At 47.3% G+C, this 18,759-nt stretch overlaps 1 protein-coding gene across 5 annotated transcripts in view; it reads left to right on the top strand.

The window, feature by feature from the left end:
• PDE8A (phosphodiesterase 8A) overlaps positions 1-18,759 on the top strand; it is a 255,093-nt gene that overhangs the window by 234,176 nt on the left and 2,158 nt on the right. For 4 of the 5 annotated variants that reach the window (XM_039491037.1, XM_039491039.1, XM_039491036.1 and 1 more), the window contains 5 exons: positions 1,700-1,898; positions 6,244-6,461; positions 7,683-7,815; positions 17,403-17,570; positions 18,431-18,560. In XM_039491037.1, coding sequence (XP_039346971.1) covers positions 1,700-1,898; positions 6,244-6,461; positions 7,683-7,815; positions 17,403-17,570; positions 18,431-18,560 — 848 coding nt within the window. The other variant, XM_039491041.1, reaches the window with a different exon arrangement.

The following is an 18,759-nucleotide window of genomic DNA, read 5'->3' as shown; positions in this document are numbered from 1 at the left end:
GCACCGGCGCCCGCAGCCCCGGAGTTCTCTGTCCCTGGCAGGCGGGGGGGGCCGCAGCTCCTCTCCCCCGCTGGGCACTAGGCACCAGGGGCACTAGGCGGTGCACCTCAATGCACCGCTTTGGGGACCACTGAAAACCTGACTGATTTGATTCCTTTTTGATTTTCAGGTCATTAAAGAGCTCCTGTTAGAGCCATATTGGCCTCTTACTGTTCTTCCTTTCAAGTTGTGCCTTTAATATTGTGTCCTTGGGATACTGCCAGTTCTCTTGAACTCCTTTATCCCTTAGATTTTCTTCCATAGGACCTTACCTGCCAGTTCTCGGAGTTTATTGAAGTCTGCTACTGTCTGTATTCTGCTTCTCTCATTCCTTCCTTTGCTTAGAATCATGAAATCTATCATTTCATAGTCACTGTTACCCAAAGTGCCTTCCACCTTGAAATTCGCAACCAATACCTCTCCGTTGGTCGGATTCAAGTCTCAAATGTCTCTCCCCCGGTTACTTCCTCCACTTTCTGAAATCAAAAATTTGTCCCTGATACATTCCAAGAACTTATCGGAAATTTCATGTTTTGCCATATTATTTTTCCAACAGATTTCTGGGTAGTTAACGGCCCTCATTACTATCAGGTCTTGTTTTGGCTCTTTCAAGGCCTCATCCACCTCCTCTTCTTAATTTGGTCATCTATAATAGGCCCTTATCATGACATCACCCCTATGTTGTTTCCCCTTTTATCTTTACCTAGAGAAGTTCAGCTGGTTTGCTTCTCACCTTCTTCTGGACCTCAGAACATAATGCAACACCTCCTCCCTTCATTCCCTGTCAGGTCTTCCTGAATAGGCTATACCCCTCTATACCAATATTTTCTCTCTCTTGGATTGAAAATACTGCTTGCTCTCTGCTTTGGGATTAGACGTTATTCCAGGCTGCTTTAATTGTCCTGTGATTTTTGTTCTCTAGTACAATGTCGGGCTTGATTCCTGCATTCCAGCTGTTGCTTCCTGAGCTGGCATGAGCAAGGAGTGCTGGAGAGAGCGTGGTGACACTCTGACCTTATCTACACTGTGGTGTTAGTTTTAATCTCTACATGTCCCCCCGTCACCCAATGTCCCACCTTTGCACTACCACTGCTGCAACTCCCCCAACATTGGCAAGAGTGGGAGCGCTAATATAAGCAAGGTACCATTGACTGGTGTGCTCTAGCACTCCCTCTGGTGGAGCTGTAACACTGATACAGCAACAGTGGGATATTTGAAGAACAATGTGAATATAGACTGCAGGGGAGCGAGTAGTGCCTCTTCTCCCTGAGCAGCAAGCACTGCGTCACCTCCAATCTCTCTCTACTGCAGGAAGGTTGATGAGCCATGGAATCCTGAGGGTAGGCTGGCGGGGAACACAGAGCCCTGAGAGAGACAGAAGACTCCCTAGAACAAAAATTGTAAATGGATTTACTGGGAGGATAGAACCTGTTCAGTATTTTAATAATTCTCAGGAACTTCCAGAAGTATCCGTCCCAAACATTGTGGTTAGGTGGAAGCTTTCTACAAATCTTGAGTATATTTTTATGAACAGTTGAACTGTTATACTTAATCTGACATATCAACAGTTTAGAAATGCTTTTTCTGCTAGTCTCATTTGCTCTGTCTAGTTTTCCTTCTAACTCATTTGTTTTAAAACTTTGTTTCTTTTTCTCTCCAGGCCTTTGGTTTATCTTGGTCTCAAAATGTTTGCTCGCTTTGGAATCTGTGAATTCCTAAACTGTTCAGAATCAACTCTGAGGTCGTGGTTACAAGTTATTGAAGCCAACTACCATTCCTCCAACTCCTATCATAATTCTACTCATTCTGCAGATGTCCTGCATGCCACTGCCTATTTCTTATCCAAAGAAAGGGTAAAGGTAAGTGTACAGTTATAAGAAATACAGTAGAGGTGGAAAATACGCGAGTAGTGGGAACATTAGCAGAAATCAACCCTAATAATAGATATAGAAGGCCAGAACTTCAGCTGATGTAAATCAACATAGTACTTGTGAAGTCAAGGGAGCTTTGCTGATTTACACAAGCTGAGGAGCTGACCTGTAGTATATTAGATAAGAAATTGTGTCTGGTAGTAGTTTCCAGCACCACAGAGCTGGGCTGTACTTGGAAGGAGGTAGAGAGAGCCTCCTTTTAAAAGAAAACAATCCATTACAGTCACCCCAGCAGTGTGAAAGTCAAATGGGTGAGCAACATTTTCTCATTGGAAATACACTCTCCAATAGATCTTTAAAATAAAAGCCCATTTAAGGCTGCTTTGCACCACACCATCAGAATAAAGCAGCCTTGTTCCCTGTCTGTCCTTTCCCAGGAGACTCACCCCCATGTAGAGGATACCCAGGTGTCATGGAGAAAGCATAGCAGCTCCAACGCCAAACCTGGCCCTTTGCTATTGCCAACATCAGTGGTGTGGTGGCAAAAAAGGAAGCATGTCTGGGGTTTCCTTATGCCCTGTGACCATATTGGTCCATTGGGGCCTGTGATGGGGTGTGTACCTCTCACAGGCCCTGACAGGGTTTATGTGGACCTTAGAGGAGCCTGGCTGCACATGGAGGGAAAGCCAGGCTTAATTGAACATGAAGATCAGCTCGGCAGGAGCTGGTGACTATGAAGCCAAGACGTTTACAGCAGAAAGGGGCTGTGGGCAGAGAGTCTGCAGTCACTCTTGGGGGGAATAGAAGAGGTAGGCAGCAGTACAAGGAGGCAGCAAGAAGTGTGAGGGAGAAGACCTTGACTTCCAGCTATAGGATCCCTGGGCTAGAACCCAGAGTAGAGGGTGGGCCTGGATTCCCCTACTAGTCACTGAACAAGATGAGGCGAAACCCCCTGAAGTAATGTGTGTAAGGACTGTGGAGCCCAGAGACAGGCGGAAGACCTGCTGTAAGGTCACTGGACTGCATCTGGGTTGGACTCTTCGTTACACCAGAAGTGGTGGACTAAAGTGTAACCTGGCTGCAGGGCCAAGTTGCTGGAAGAGAGACCACCACAATGACAGAGCAACTATCAGCAGGGGTCACCTTACAGGGAGACAGCTGCTGTGCCATGTCCAGCCAATGGAGGTGAGCCTGCGGTGAGGGAATCCTTTACAGTTACAGGACCGTTGGCTGCTCTAAAATATACTGGGGGAACAGACTGACGTACAGCTGGCCTGGGATCTGGGGAGTGCAAAGGTAAACTAAAGCCACACTTACACGCGCGTGCCCTGTGGCATTGGGTGCTTCTCTGCCACAGCTTTGGACCAAACTTCCTATCCTGAATTGGCCTCCCTGAGGCTATTGCTAGTGGTGGAACCCTGCTCAAAGGGACATCATTTGTGATTGTAAACAAGTTTCTAACCTCTCATTAAAGCTGGGGTGTGTATTACAACCTGGAGCTGCAGCTCATTATCCTGCTCTCCAGAGGCCGACTCTCAGGCAATATACACCAAGGAAGAGAGAGAATTTCACTGGAAGTTTTCAGTCCTCAAGTTGCCAAGGGTTTGGTTGCCGTCCCGTGACTATCTGTGACAAACAGATGTGATCTGGAATCATTCCAATGCCAAAGAAGTGCGACCGCCCTTCCCTTTTTGAAAAAGTTTTTTATTCATCTGCAGGATGCACAGGAAGAGAAAATTTGTAATAAAACAAAAGCAAAGGAGATACCGCATGTATCTGAGCAGTTACCAGTTTTGTTAACTCCAATTCAAGCTTAACCGAGTAGAATGCCAGCTTCTGACACCCATACTCACACTGAGTAATAACTTACTCCTTGAATAGACCTATTGAGATCATTGGGACTATGTGGCAAGCCAGGTGCTACTCAGTGTGAATAAGGGTTGCCACTTTACTGCAGTATTTCTGAGCCAGATTCTTGACTGAGCATTAAGAAAAATCATATCTGGGCCACAAAATAATGAAACAGTGTTTGTAGAACTGTGTTTTCTTTGGTGTGCAGTAGGGTTTAGCATGACATCAATGTGATATCAATGTATGATGGACTGTAAATTCATCCAAAGCTGGACAGAGCATAGCGATCTCATCAAACCAAGGGAATAAGCCTGAGACACATTGCTGTTGCCCCAAAGAGTCTATAGCGGACAGTACATAGATAAGGAAAGCATCCTGGATTTCCACCTGGACTGTGTCAGCCATGGCTATACTGTTCTCGTTCTCTCTGTATGTCCAGGTTTCATGAAAGGAGTATTGCAAGCAGGTGCTGGTTTGTTGAGCTGAAATTTTGATGATCCAAATAAAGCTGGAGTTTACAAGTTGTTCCTGATGGCCCCAATGTGGTTGGTTTGTTGGTTTCCACAGACTGCTGATGCAAGTACCAATTAACCTCTACAATTGGTGTGTGTCGTCGAAGGGCCCGTTAACGCTAGCAATGCAAGTGGACCTGCTACAATTGAGGGCTTCTCTATACGGCCCTACGGTGCAGACTAAGGGGGTATCAGTTGCAGCGCACTAGAGTGTTGCGCTGTAACTACCCCACGTAGACCCTGCTAGCACCTAGTTCATGCTAACGTAGTCCTGTTTGAAACAGGACTATGTTAACACAACCTAGGTACCTTTTCATTCGCACTAGCTATGTCAACGCAGGGCAGTTTACAGCACAAAACTTTATTGCACACTGCAGCTCTCGCTCCTGTAGCCTGCACAGCAGGGCCATATACACAAGCCCCGAGTTAACACAATAGAAGCACATTTAATGGAGTGCGTATTTCTTCGGGAAGGTGTGGCTTTTTTATGGAGGGCTGTTGTATATTGGTGGATAATTCAATGCATTGCTTTGGTGGCTAATTTTTGGGACCAAATCCCGAAGACTCTATTCAGGCTGAACTTCCATTGAAGTAAGAGAACTACAGGATTTTCTCCGTAAATTGAAAGCTCAAGCCATTGGTTGTGTGGGAAGATCCAATGGCGGGGAAGAGGATAGGAGGGAAGGACTCCATCTCCCCCATCAGCTGGCTGGAATAGCCCCACAGATCATTTATGCCCCTTATGCAGGGGCTTGGGGGTCATTGGATCTGCATACGTTTAGATCCCGTGATCCCTTCCCTGAACCATCCCCACGACCTCATTTCATGCCAATCTGTTTGCAACTGGCATGGAGAACCCCTCCTGTGGCTCTCCTGGGGTGAAGATGCACCCCTTCACAGCCGTTCCATCTGCCATTCCTTACTCCCCCTCCTCCCTAGTCCAGCTGCAGGGCTTACGTCGTTCTGAGACCCTTACGTGGGGCCCTTTGCACTTGGGTGAATTTCAGCCTGAGTGAATTGTAGATATTCACACTTCCCATAAATGCCCAAAATGAGATCAAGTGAGTGCTGTACCATATTAAAGAGGGCAGTGCTGAGAAGATGCAGATTTCCTGCTCTCTGCTAACTACTGCCTACGCTACTAAAGGCCTTCTAAGGCCGAAACAAAAGCTGCACAATTTTAGACAGTGGATGGTGCATCCCAAGAAGCTTGCAGACGTAAAGAGGCCCATACCCCCCAACCTTACCGCAGGAAAAAGATCAGAACATATTAACTCCAGAAAATGCAGCCCCAGAGCCAGTGAGGAGCATTGAGGCTCCACCAGAAAATAAGGAATGCCTTGCACCTGGGCCATGGGATGGGCTGAAAGCATCATTGAGAATGTAATTATCTCCAGTCGTCAAAATGTAACAGAGATAACTACTGCACTGGGTAGGGTACTACTTAGGCTGCTGGCCAGGCCATGGTGCCGAGATTGCTCTTAGACAGGAAAGTACATCTTCACTCATCCTGCAGAACCAATCTTCCACAGCTGATTCGGAACTCAGCAAAAATTGGCCTATTGTACATGATTTTTTTTTTTGATTTTTTTTGCCAAAAATGGGCCTGTTTTCTGTCAAAACTGAGCCATTTTTGAGCAGCAACAGACCTTTTTCCAGGTCAGAATACTCATTTTGTAGTGAAGGTGGAACGCGGCAGAACGCGGAAACTCAGTTTTACAAGTTTGATGCATTTTGTCCAAATTGTGAATAAAATAAAATTTAGAGGGCACAAAATGTCCAAAAATGTCATGCAAAGTTCCATGAAGCTTACAATGAACTTTCCATGGCTCTTTAGAACATCTAACCCTAAGCAGTCTGCAGAATCCTGCCTTTTGCCTCTAAGCAGCTCAGTTTAACCTTTAAGGACCAGTGCAGGATTTCTAGTGATTCTTCCAGGAAACCTAAATGTCCCTGACTTCTCTTTTCAGCAAACTCTGGATCCCATAGATGAGGTTGCTGCTCTCATTGCTGCCACTGTCCATGATGTGGATCACCCAGGAAGAACAAACTCCTTCCTGTGCAATGCGGGGAGTGAACTAGCGATCCTGTACAATGACACCGCGGTGCTAGAGAGCCATCATGCAGCGCTGGCTTTCCAGCTCACCACACGGGATGATAAATGCAATATCTTTAAAAACATGGAGAGGTGAGTTGAAAATATGGGACATTTATCAGTCCATTAACCACAATATTCTTATTCTACATATCTTACGGCAGCATAAAGAAATGCAAGCAAACACACCAGAGGAAAATCGCAGCTTCTGGAGGGGTGGAGTTAGCCCCGTGGTAGGTTTGCTCATGAAACAATACCTACCGCGCTCTCTCATACTGCAGAGAATGCCAACATCTAAATGATATTGCTGATGATGATGATTTGTATTGCCACAGAAACTAGGAGCCGTAGGTGTGGGCCAAGACTCTGCGCAAACACAGAACAAGGAGCTTACAGTGTAACTCTCGATATGAACACGTCCGCTGTTTTTATAGCATTAAAATAAGGGCGAATCTGATTGCTTGTAAAATTGGTGTCAGTTCCGCTTTGAAAAATCCATTTTATATCATTCGACCTCTAAGGCCAAGCAATGGTTGGCCTGTGCACGTAACTGGATGGAAAGGGGAGCCCCTTCCCCTCAGCACACCCGACTAGTTGGCAGGTGTAATATGGCTGGCTGATGGCTAAAGGGAGAGGCTGCTGCATTGTGGGGTGGGAGCATGGCCATAGCTCCACTCTCCCTACTCACCCAGCTGTGTTAGCAAGAGAGTGATGGCGGAAGCTTGGCTGGAGCAAGACCCTCTGCTAAGTGTGCTGCCCAGAGCACCGTGGGAGGCATGTGCAGACATAGTGTCTCCTGGCAGCACTGCTGAGGAGTTGGCATCTCCTCTCCCACCCAGCACGTGCAGCCCTTAGAGAGACAAAACTGTGCCCCTAAGGTATAATTCACTGCACACCACTGTACAAAAGGAATGCATCTGTATAGCACAGATTCAGCTTACCAGCCCCTTCTCTCCGTCTCTCCCTTCCCCTACCCATCTCTGGAACACCAGTGCTCTATAGTGTTGGGGTAGCCGTGTTAGTCTGTATCCACAAAAACAACAAGGAGTCCGGTGGCACTTTAACAACTAACAGATTTATTTGGACATAAGCTTTCCTGGGTAAAAAACCTCACTTCTTCAGATGCATGGAAGAAGTGAGGTTTTTTACCCACAAAAGCTTATGCCCAAATAAATCTGTTAGTCTTTAAGGTGCCACCAGACTCCTTGTTGGTTTAGTGCTCTATAGTATTTTTTTCAGAGGGATTCAGTTAGTTTAAGCAAGCAGCCCTCAGCGAATGAGCCCTCATGTCTAATTGTTTCCTTCTTTAAACAGGAATGAATATCGAACCCTTCGTCAAGCCATTATTGACATGGTCCTAGCAACAGAAATGACAAAGCACTTTGAGCATGTCAACAAATTTGTCAACAGCATTAATAAACCCTTGGCAGCACTAGAAGAAAATGGGGTAAGCAAAACAACAAATTCTCCCTTAATTAACAAGCAGACAAAAGGGGATTGAGGCATTCGAGCTACTGGTAACGGGCTGTACCTAGACAGTATGGTGATTGGCCCACTGGAAATACAGAGAGAGTCTTTCACCTCTAAGTCACTGGTCTGAATGCACATACGTCTAGACCGGTCATCACAGTTTTGCAAGTTAATGGGACTAATTTGGACATCACTTACGCTGCAATGTGGTGATGTTTTCCCAGAGCCAGCAGTATGTTTGGGACCCATTAACTCATCAGAGTACTTACGGGAAACAGATTTTCTTGTTAAAAATGGGATGATTCCAGAAAAACTGAATGGGTGGTAATCCAAGCACCTTTTGGCTACTAACATTTGATGACTGCGTAGTAACCTTAGTGACAGCCCCACCGCTGAAACCTGGTGCCCCGAGCCCCGGCGCTGAAGCCGGCACCCCCCTTCCCCAGCCGGGAGAGGCGTGGGGCCGAAACCGGTGACCCCTGCCCTAGCCAGGAGCAGCGTGGGGCTGTAAGCGGATCCCTCCCAAGTCCCTAAAGCCGGGAGCAACGTGGGGCTGAAGCCAGCAACCCTCCCTTCCCCAAGTTAGGAGTAGCAGGGGGCTGAAGGCTGGAGCCCCAGGGCCACCCCGCTCCCCCCACACTGAAGCTAGGAGCTGCGCTGGGAGCCCCCCTGCCCGTACACAGCCCCTAGCTACCCTGTGCCTGCACTCTGAGCTACCCCCTTGCCCGCACACAGCTCCTAGCTACCCTGTGCCTGCACTCTGAGCTACCCCCTTGCCCGCACACAGCTCCTAGCTACCCCCTCCCTGCACCCTGAGCAGTTTTCAAGCTTTTTGAACTGAGCCCCCCCTTTGAGTTATATTTTTTGATTGCGTCCCCCCCCAGCCCAGACAGGCTGAGTTGCCTCCTGAGTGAATCAGCGAGTGGAGGTGGTGCTACCTCCCTGGACCCTGCTGTGCAGAGCTGGCTTGAGCCCTGCCAGCCCTTGCTCCCCACCCCCCCCAAATAGAAGTAAAATTATGTCTATGCCCAAGGGTCCCCCCCCACCCGGCCCAGAGCCCCACGATCTCCCCCTCCCCACCCCGACGGGGCCCTGGCGTTTCTATAGCATGTTGGGGCAGGGCTCAGCAAGAACAAGCTTGGAACCCTGCTCTATGAGATATAGTGGGGGTCTCTCTCCAGCACCCAGAGGCGATGACAAGTGTCCCTTCTGGAAACCCATCATCACAGTTGGCAGTGACTGGTATCACTGTTGGGCTTTCCTGCAAAGGGGCCAAGGACCAGGGCCGGATTCCCCATTAGGCACAGTAGGCATGTGCCTAGGGGCGCTGGCATTCTAGGGGCGCCTAATCATTTAAATTTTGCTGCTCCTGGGTCCCAGCAGGGGGCGGAGCCTGCTGAGGGGGAGACGGCCCTGTGCAGCCCTTCTGGAGCGCTCCTCACTCAGCCCGGCAGACAGAGGCACCTTCCAGTGGGGCCGATGAGCGCGGCCGGAGGGCATGATTTGGGAGAGTGGGTCTCTGCGGGCGCTTGCGGGGGAGCTCTGGGCAGTGGGGGGTCTGTGAGGGGCACTGGGAAGCTGTAGTGGGGCTGTGTGAGGGTCTGTGGGCAGCGGGGCAGTTAAAAGTGGCGGGGTGCCCCTGCTGCCCACGGAGGTTAGGAGCTCCGAGACGTTCTGGGGGTGGGGGCCCCCAGAGCTCCGAGTTGCCGTGGGCAGCAAGGTAACCCCACAGCTCCCGTTGGTGGCATCCTGCAGCTCGGAGCTGCCGCAGGCGGTGGGGTGGGGCTGGGCTCGGAGCCCCTGCACCTAGGGGCGCCCAAGGTGTAAATCTGGCCCTGCCCAGGACTGAGTGGGAACAGAGACTGAATTACATTCTTAGAGTTGGATGCTCAGAGTCAGGATATGAGCCCATCGTGGAGCAGTGTGGGGATGTGTATACTGAGCTGACCACGTGGCACGTGCTCTGCCAATAAAAGACAGCAGTTTTCAGTGCTGTCAGTCTGGCAGCAGTTGTGAGTCTTTTAAAGATTTTTTTTTTTTTTTTTTAAAGAAAGTGGGCAGAAGATCCGATTGTGGCATTCAGTATCATATGGGCACAATCAGTAGCCAACTGGAATCCTGTGGACTCTACAAAATTGCCTGTTAGGAAATCGTTCTTTAAAAAACAAACACAAACAAACCAGTTTGAATAACAGCTGCAGCTAGCAGTTCTGTTGCCAGTGTAAGTGGAGTGCAATTTTGTTGGAATGGTTTTTGCAAAGAGAAGAGTTTCAAAAACTGTTCTATCAAAGTTTATACCCCAACATCACTGCGGGCAAAGCCCCATTACAGTAGCTGAAATGATTTTAGAAGTGTTTTCCTGATGTAGTCAGAGCAGTTTTTGTAAAGCTGTAGCTGTGAACTCTGTGTTGAATGGTGGGGGCAGTGCTTCTGTGGCATAAGAGATTAGGGGAGGCGCAGGTCTGGTATTCACCCATATGCTGCCTGTACAGTCATGCTCTCTCTCAAGATGTTTGGAGCAAGGGGGAAGAGAGCAAGCTTTTGTCCAGTGGGAGTTATCGCTGCTCTTGGCATCCTAATGATGCAAATGGAACTGGGTGAATTTTTAGTGTGAAGCCAAAGTCTCCTTAGGATACTGCTGTCCTGAATAAAGCAGGAAAAATGCTGGTAAATCGGTATTATTCCCAGCCACCTTACTCCGATCAATGGTGGGCGTGATCCATTTCCCACTGAAGTCATAGAAAGACTCCTGTTGATTTCAGTGGGCATTGGATCAGGCCTTGTGTACTTAACAAGTTGACTGTCCATGAGCCATGGTGTATCAGGATGCCTGTCTCCTGCTACCAGACCCAAGAGAAGAACAAAACTAGCTCACAGATGTATCTCAAGGGGGCCAAGTTCACATATTTTTGTGTGTTTAGTTTGATCATTTCAGTAACTAAATATTTTGTAATGTGGCTGCTTCTATAGATATATCACACACACACAAAGTGCATTAGAAGAACATTATTAAGGTTGCAAAGTCAAGCATTCAAAAGTTAGGAACTGCCAGAATGCTATGACATGTACAACCTGAATTCACACATGCTACCCTTTTACGCTGTGATACGGTTTTTATTTACATGATCACATACTGGTGTGGTATTGGGTTTTTTTTTCATCCAATCAGTGTTTCTCCACCACTTGGCTCCTGGTCCTAGACTCTTTGCTCAGCCAGTCCCAATTCTCCCCTCCCCGTGCATCCCGTCTCCTCATAAGATTTATCTTCCCTCTCTGCCCACTTCTTTTCACTCACTCACTGGTTCTCAGTCCCAGGGCTTGGCTACACTTGCGAGTTAGAGTGCATTAAAGCAACCCTGGGCGCCCTAGCTCACTACCCGTCCACACTGGCAAGGCACGTAGAGCGCTCTGACTCCAGGGCTAGAGTGCTCCTGGTATGTCACCTCAACGAGAAGATTAATAGTTCGTGTGCATTGGCTGAAACACCCGGGCATCAGTGTGAACGAGGTGTTGCATTACTGTGCTCTGATCAGCCTCCAGAAACGTCCCATAATCCCCTTAAGTCAAGTGGCCACTCTTGTCATTGTTTTGGAATCACTGCAGGCATGCCGATATGCCCTTTGAAAGCTCCATTTCTGACAGCCAGCATGCTTATCTGCTCCGAGACAAAGCAACCATTACTGTGGAATACTGTGTGTGAGAAAGAGCGAGAGAGAGAGGCGGGTGGGAGAGGGAGGTCTGTTGCTGTCTGAACTTACAAGACAGCATGCTGACATGCTCTCAGCCCCCCAAAACCCACCCTCTCTCCCCCCACATACACACAACACACTCCCTGTCACATTCCACCCCACTCCCCCCATTTGAAAAGCACGTTGCAGCCACTTGCATGCTGGGATAGCTACCACAATGCACTGCTCTCTGTGGCCATTCCATAGCTGCAAATGTGGCCATGCCAGTGCGCTGTCAGCTGTTAGTGTGGACAGACTACAGTGCTTTCCCTGCTGCGCTCTACATCTGCAAGTGCAGCCATGCCCCCAGTCTCCTTGCCCAACCAGTTCCAATGTCCTCTGCCCTCCCGTAGCTCCCAGTCCCACTCTCCTCGGTAAGCGAGTCCCAGTCTCCCCCATGAACTCCCCGTCCCAGTTCCCCTCTCCGTCAACCTGCAGTCCCCAAGCACAAACACCCTGGATCTTGTCCCAGCATAACCCTCCTACCCCATCCCAGATATGGCTCTTGTCCACTCTGCATTTGAATCATGCAGCTTTCTCCTCCTCACGGCCCAGCAGGGGTGAGGAGTGGGGGTGTCATTGATAGCAGTGGAGGGGCAGCTCCCTGCTGTCAGTTCTGGACTTGGACTTGGCATGGCCCAGAGCAGCCAGGAACTTCAATTACAAGGAATGACTGCTCAGCCCCAGGCTGGAGCAAGATTAGAGTAGATGGAATCTTTAAGCAATTAAGCTGTGAAGAGCTAGCAAGTCTCTACTGAGCTTGTGTGAACTGTGATTTTTTTTCAAATGCTTACAACTTGGCCAAATTTGGGTGGATCTTCACAGAGACAGCAAAGGCATATCCTTGACTCAAAGGCCACCTCCTGCCGAATTTCAAATCCCTGCTCCAAAGCGTGGGGGCACTAGAGCTTCTCAAAGAAAAGGTTGCCAGAATTTTTTAATATTGGCAAAACCAACATTTTTCCTTTACCTTGTTTTTAGAAATGGCTAAAATTTTACAAAACATTTCAGCCTGAAGTATACACCAGCTAGGGAATATTTTAGACCAAACGATTAAAGTTTGGCAAAGTTACAAGCAACTGAAAACACAGGGTCTTACAATAGATAGTGTCAGGCAATCTTAATAATGGGCAGCAGTACCAGCCCAGGCTAAAATTATATTTTTAAACTATCAAATGGTCTCTCTTTCATTTTGCCATTTTTGTAATTTTAGTAATTTATGTTTTGCACAATGTTTTTGATAAATTATATTTTACTTAAGAACTACAGTAAGAAATAATCAAACTCTCTTTAATTGTTTTATTGGGAAAATGCTGATAGATATTTTAATGGACATATATGGCCAGTAAAACCGATAGAGAATTTTTAGGCTAAAAACCAGTCTATTGAATTCCAGGAATTTAATGAACATGTAAAAATAACTTCCATAGACTTTACGGCCAGAAGGGGCCATGGCGATCATATAGTGTGAGTTCTTGCACATTGCAGGCCAGAGAAACTCGCCCACTCACTGCTGTAATAGACCCAGAACCTCTGGCAGAGTTATAGAAGTCAAAACAGTCAAAACCTTTGATAAAAGAAGCATCAAGCTGCAAAACACACTTCTGCAAATTGTTGTACAGCACAGACTTGATACTGAATATTATTTTGTTTCTCCAATAAAAGGGGTTGTTAACATGTTTTGGGTAATTGCAGGGTATTTTTGGATAATAAAGGTAATTATAGTAAGTGCTTGGAACATAGGGATCCTTTGGACACTACAAATAAAAAGATAAAGAATTTTTAACATAATAACACAACCCCCAAGTGGATGTTAAATAAACACCTGTGAAATATAAGCCAGGCCCTTTAGCTGTTAGGCTACACAACGTCCAGGTGTTAAATTAGCTTAGCATCCATGAATGCAACAGAAATGTAATGAGGTTAAGGGCTAGTCTGAGGCTTTCAAGCTGCTCTGAGAAAGGGAAGTGTAGCACACAGCTGCACGGTCCCGGGAGCAGACCAATGTACAAATGGACTCAACTGTCACAATTCCTCCTGATCTGCTGCTCCTTTGCTCTGAGAAGGAGTAAAGTACTTCACAGCTTGCTCCTTCCTGTGAGCAGGGGCGGCTCCAGGCACCAGCACGCCAAGCGCGTGCCTGGGGCGGCAAGCCACGGGGGGCGCTCTGCCGGTTGCTGCGAGGGCGGCAGGCAGGTTGCCTTCGGCAGCATGCCTGCGGAGGGTCCGCTGGTCCCGCAGCTTCGGCGGACCTCCCGCAGGCGTGCCGCCGAATCCCCGGGACCAGGGACCTCCCGCAGGCATGCCGCCGAATCCCCGGGACCGGGGACCTCCCGCAGGCGTGCCGCCGAAGGTAGCCTGCCTGCCGTGCTTGGGGCGGCAAAATACCTAGAGCCACCCCTGCCTGTGAGCCTCGCCCGCCTGGCAGCAGGGAGGGCAGAACTAGAGCCCCGCTTCACTCACTGCTTCTGCAGCAACAGTCACAGTCTGAGCCGGGAAGAAAGTTCTCTGGGTTGGAGGTAGGGGCTGACAATATCACACTCCTCTGTGAGATCAAATGGCAGCAGTGACAAGCCGTACACACGTACAGGTTAGACTGGACTCAAACCAAGTCTAAATGCTGCCCTGGCTTACATCCTGCACAGCCCCATTGATTTCAGGGGCAAAACCTGTGCCAAAGGGCAGGGCCGGCTGTATGACCCACGGGGCCCAATTGGAATACTCGGCAGCGGTCCGGGGCTTCGACAGCACTTCGGCGGCGGGGGGTCCACTCCGGGTTTTCTGTGGCACCGAAGAACCCTCTGCCACCGAAATGCCACCGAAGACCCCTGGAGTTGGACCCCCCACCACCGAAATGCCGCCGAAGACCCCCGGAGCGGGGCCCCCTTAGGCAAGGGGCCCGATTCCAGGAAATCGGGTGAATCGGCTTAAAGCCGGCCCTGCCAAAGGGTCTGGTCTCATTCCTAGCAGTGTGACCTGCATGTACATTTTCTGGAGAAAAATAGGGCTTAATTTGCTGTTTGACTTAAATAATCAAATCAAAGTGTTTCCCTCATTTGAGCTGTGCATTTCTCCAAACTACAGACTCCTGTAAAAATGTTTGCTATGTTTGAGTGCGTAAAACCACTCATTTGCAGGGCTTGTTATTGGCAGGACACTCCACTCCAGCAGATCTTCCCTTGAGTTTGGTCCTGTATTTGGTAGCAATGGCAGCGTGCTTCTCTGAGCTTGGCTTTGGCTCACAGCTGTGACTCGACGGATTGTTTGTTGGCAAGCTGCCATCTGTTTGTTCCATATGGGACAGTTCCCCCTTTTTAGTCCTTTCTGTATGTATTTGTTCAATGGGCCATGATGGGAAGTTGTTAGGTTTGCTCCTCGTCTTCTTTTGTGTCATAAACTGACAAAATCCATCCCAGCTCCAGCATCCTTTATCCTCCTATTTCCCTTCATGAGGTCACCTAAGCTTGTGACAGGAAGCCTAGATCTGGCCTGTAGAGACACCCCTGTGCTCTCAGCAGGATGCTGGAACTAAGCTCTGAGTAGAACCATAGCTTTGGTTTGGACAGGTTCCAGTTCATAGAAGCAGAAATCCTTTCTCAGCTCCTGGAGATGCACCTATTGATCTCTGCTGTCATTTACGGAATGATCTCTAATCATTTTCAGCAGTTAAGCATTTTTTTTAAAGCGCCAGTGTCTAATTTGCTTTTGCTGTGGTTTATCAGTGTGGCCCTGCAGGAAGAACTTTCTTCCCTGTAATTAACAATGTGCACTAGGAAAAGATCAGAACAGTGGGAAATTCAGATTCCACCCTAGCTGACCTCAATCCGGTGTTTACTTTTGTGCAGTGGAGCGTGGAATTCTGCCTAGTTGGTACCTCTTGCACAAATAGATGTAGGAGCTGGCTGCATTATTAGTGTTGCAATTGTCACGATTACCGTAATGCTAGAAGGCCCAGGAGTGCACCAGAACCCCATTGTGCTAGGCACTGTGCAGACATAGAACAAAAGATGGTCCCTGCTCCAGAGAGCTCACAATCGAAATACAAGGTAAGAGATAGCAGATGGATGCAGACAGACAGGGAAGTACAAGGAAGCGATATTGGTCAGCATGATAAGCTATGGTCTTAGCACACTAGCAGCCTAACCATTGTCAAGTTTTTGTAGGCATCTGAGAAAAGGAGAAAATTAAGAAGGGATGTGAAGGCAGATCTGCTACCGTGCTTCACATCTGCATTTCTCACAAAGGGCCTCATCCAGCTCCAACTGAGGTCAATGGCAGTTTTTCCACTCACTTCAGCAGGGGTTGGAGTGGGCCCAAAGTACAGTTAGGCCAGTGAAGGAACAGCTGAAGTGACGACTCCATAGTCAGTAGCCACACTTTGTGTTTAAAGACCAGTGGAGATCAAACGAGGGCAAGGTACAAAATTGGGGAAACAGAACAAAAGCTTGTTTCCTGGGAGACGTGTTGGACAAGTGAATCTGACTCGGGCCTGGGAACTAAGATACCTGGGTTCTATTCTCAGTTCTGCTACTGACCTGCTGTGTCACCTTGGGCAAGTCACTTCACCTTTCTGAGCCTTAATTTCCCCAGCTACCAATGGGAAATACTGTGACTTCCCTTCCAATCCATTATCCAGAGCTAACCCAGGGTACATCTACACTGCAAAAAATAAAAAAGACCCACAGCAGTGAGTCTCAGAGCCTGAGTTAACTGACAAGGACTAGCTTTACAGGGCTAAAAATAGCAGTGTAGACATTCAGGCTCCAGACAAAGCCTGAATGTCTACACTGCTATTTTTAGCCCAGCAGCGCCAGCCCAAGTCAGTTGACCTGGGCTCTGAGACTCACTGCTGCGGGTATTTTTTTGAAGTGTATTCATACCATCAGGCAACATTCTGTTAGGTGGAGTTTTAGGCATCTCAGCCTTGATTCCCTACCCCTAGAAACAATTTTAATCAGAGCTCCATAGTAAAGGTAGCTTCAGCCCCAGCTCATAAAAGGCCAATCCAATCTTGCCACTCCCAACTGTGTGAACTGTCCCACATAGTGCAGGCTGGGGTCCAAATATAGCCATATATTCTAAACAAGTGTCCCTTTGCCACTCTCTGTAACTGCATAGGATAAAGCTCATCAAACGCAGGTGTTTTTAATGAATTTATCTGATAGTGATGAAATAAAAAAAAACAGTTAATTTGCATTATAAGCCAAGCAAGTCAGGCACTGTAGGGAGGGGGCGGATGGAAAACCAGGTGCATGGGATGGGAAGAGGGAGCTGGCCCTGGGAGCAGTACTGCTGTCACAGTAGTTTGTACTCATGATCATGAGACCTGCTAGCACTGACCAGACATGCATCGAGTCCCAGCCTTTTCCTGAACAGTTGTTTGCTCCACTGCTAACATGTAACTCAGTGTATTTTGTGGGTTTTTTCCAATTATCATCTTAATCCTGCCATGGAAAATTATATACATCTATCTGTGTAGTTACATGGCCTTTGTACTATCTGCACATTAATGAATTTATCCTCACAGCACTCCTGAGATGGGAATGGAGCCACAGAGAGACTCAGTGACTTACCCAAGCTCACACACTAGGTCTGTGACAGCGCCAGGAATGGAATCTAGAGCTCCAGAGTCCCAATCCAGTGCCTTAACCACACAACCATCCTTCCTCTTGATTTGATGCATTTGAGCACCTGGAATTGTCTTCAGTGAAGCATGCAAGGAATGCAGGACTGGGTCCCTGCGGGATACACTGGAAACATTCCCGAAGTAGAAAATGTTTTAATGTCTGTTTACAGAAAATGCTGATTTGTTGTTTTTAATTTTGAAATGTTGCAGAGTAATAATGGTGATGGAGATTCAGTCAAAAACGTTCTCACGTCTCCTGAAAATCGCATACTTATCAAACGTATGTTGATAAAGTGCGCTGACATTTCCAATCCATGCAGACCCCTGGAGCAGTGCATTGAATGGGCCGGTCGCATCTCTGAGGAGTACTTTGCACAGGTAAGATAGCTGGAGAAGACTAAAAATTCTACCTGGGCACTTCTTTTGATAGGATGGGAGGAATCAGCAAATGGACTCTACTTATATCCAACCAAGATCTTAAGGCTACACTATTAATTTGTTTATATTTTATATTAGTTGCTCATCATCAATATACATGTGAATATATGGAAGCTGGCTGCACTGCAGTGTAATCTGAAAAAAATTAAGTTTCTAGAGTGTTCAATTTGCAATTTGTTTTGCCTAAAAATGCACTCCATTCACAGCCTGTGGAGGAAAAGGACCTTATGTATAGCTCTCTCGCATGGATATGATGATAGAGTACTAGTGTTAGTGAGGGAGCACATAAGGAGACAGCAAGGAATAAAGTCATGTTGGAGCAAGCCCCTAGGGGGCTGAGGTTTTGGTGGGGATTGCTTGGTCTTCTACCATCACAGATCATGGCCAAATTCTGAATTTAGACCTGTATTCCTCAGAAGTAAAAGAAATGTTTTGTAAGATATTTTCCTGCCCTCTGGTAAGTTTGAAACTCCATTTCTGGTGGAGACAGGCAATTATGGAGCATCTTTAGCTCCAAAATTGTCATAGCTTTAAAAAAAAGTTTCAGAGTGCCACAAAACTAGCTTTGTTTGTAGATCTGGAAGGCGGTAAATGTGTCACTTTGTGGGAGCCAATAGGGAGCATTGTTCAGTGTTCTGTTGCTCCTAAACATATACATGATTAGATCAAGTCTGTTCACACTATGTCACTCCTTTTATTAAGCATCTGAATGCACCAGTTGGTGGCCAAAAGTCTGCTGCTAGTGGGAGTTCACTGGTATAATGTGTCAGCCAAATAATCACAAAATCACTTCTTTGCAGACTGATGAAGAAAAGAGACAGAGTTTACCTGTGGTGATGCCTGTTTTTGACAGAAATACTTGTAGCATCCCCAAATCCCAAATATCCTTCATTGATTACTTCATCACGGATATGTTTGATGCATGGGATGGTAAGCAAGTTTCTATAATATATTTCGTATCATAAGCCTTTGAGGGTACTATGAGATAAAAGTGCTGCATTGTGACTCCAAATGGGGGAAAAAATGGAAATTTGCTACATTTCAAGTAAACCCGATAGCTTGCTTAATGCTAACATGTATTTTAACATTCCTATGAATAATTCTTATGACTTCATTTAATAGGTGAACT

This window comes from Mauremys reevesii, linkage group 10 (assembly GCF_016161935.1).
Source record: "Mauremys reevesii isolate NIE-2019 linkage group 10, ASM1616193v1, whole genome shotgun sequence".
Lineage (NCBI taxonomy): Eukaryota > Metazoa > Chordata > Testudines > Geoemydidae > Mauremys > Mauremys reevesii.
Note: the sequence above shows the minus strand (reverse complement) of the source record. Positions and strands in the feature narration are given on the sequence as shown.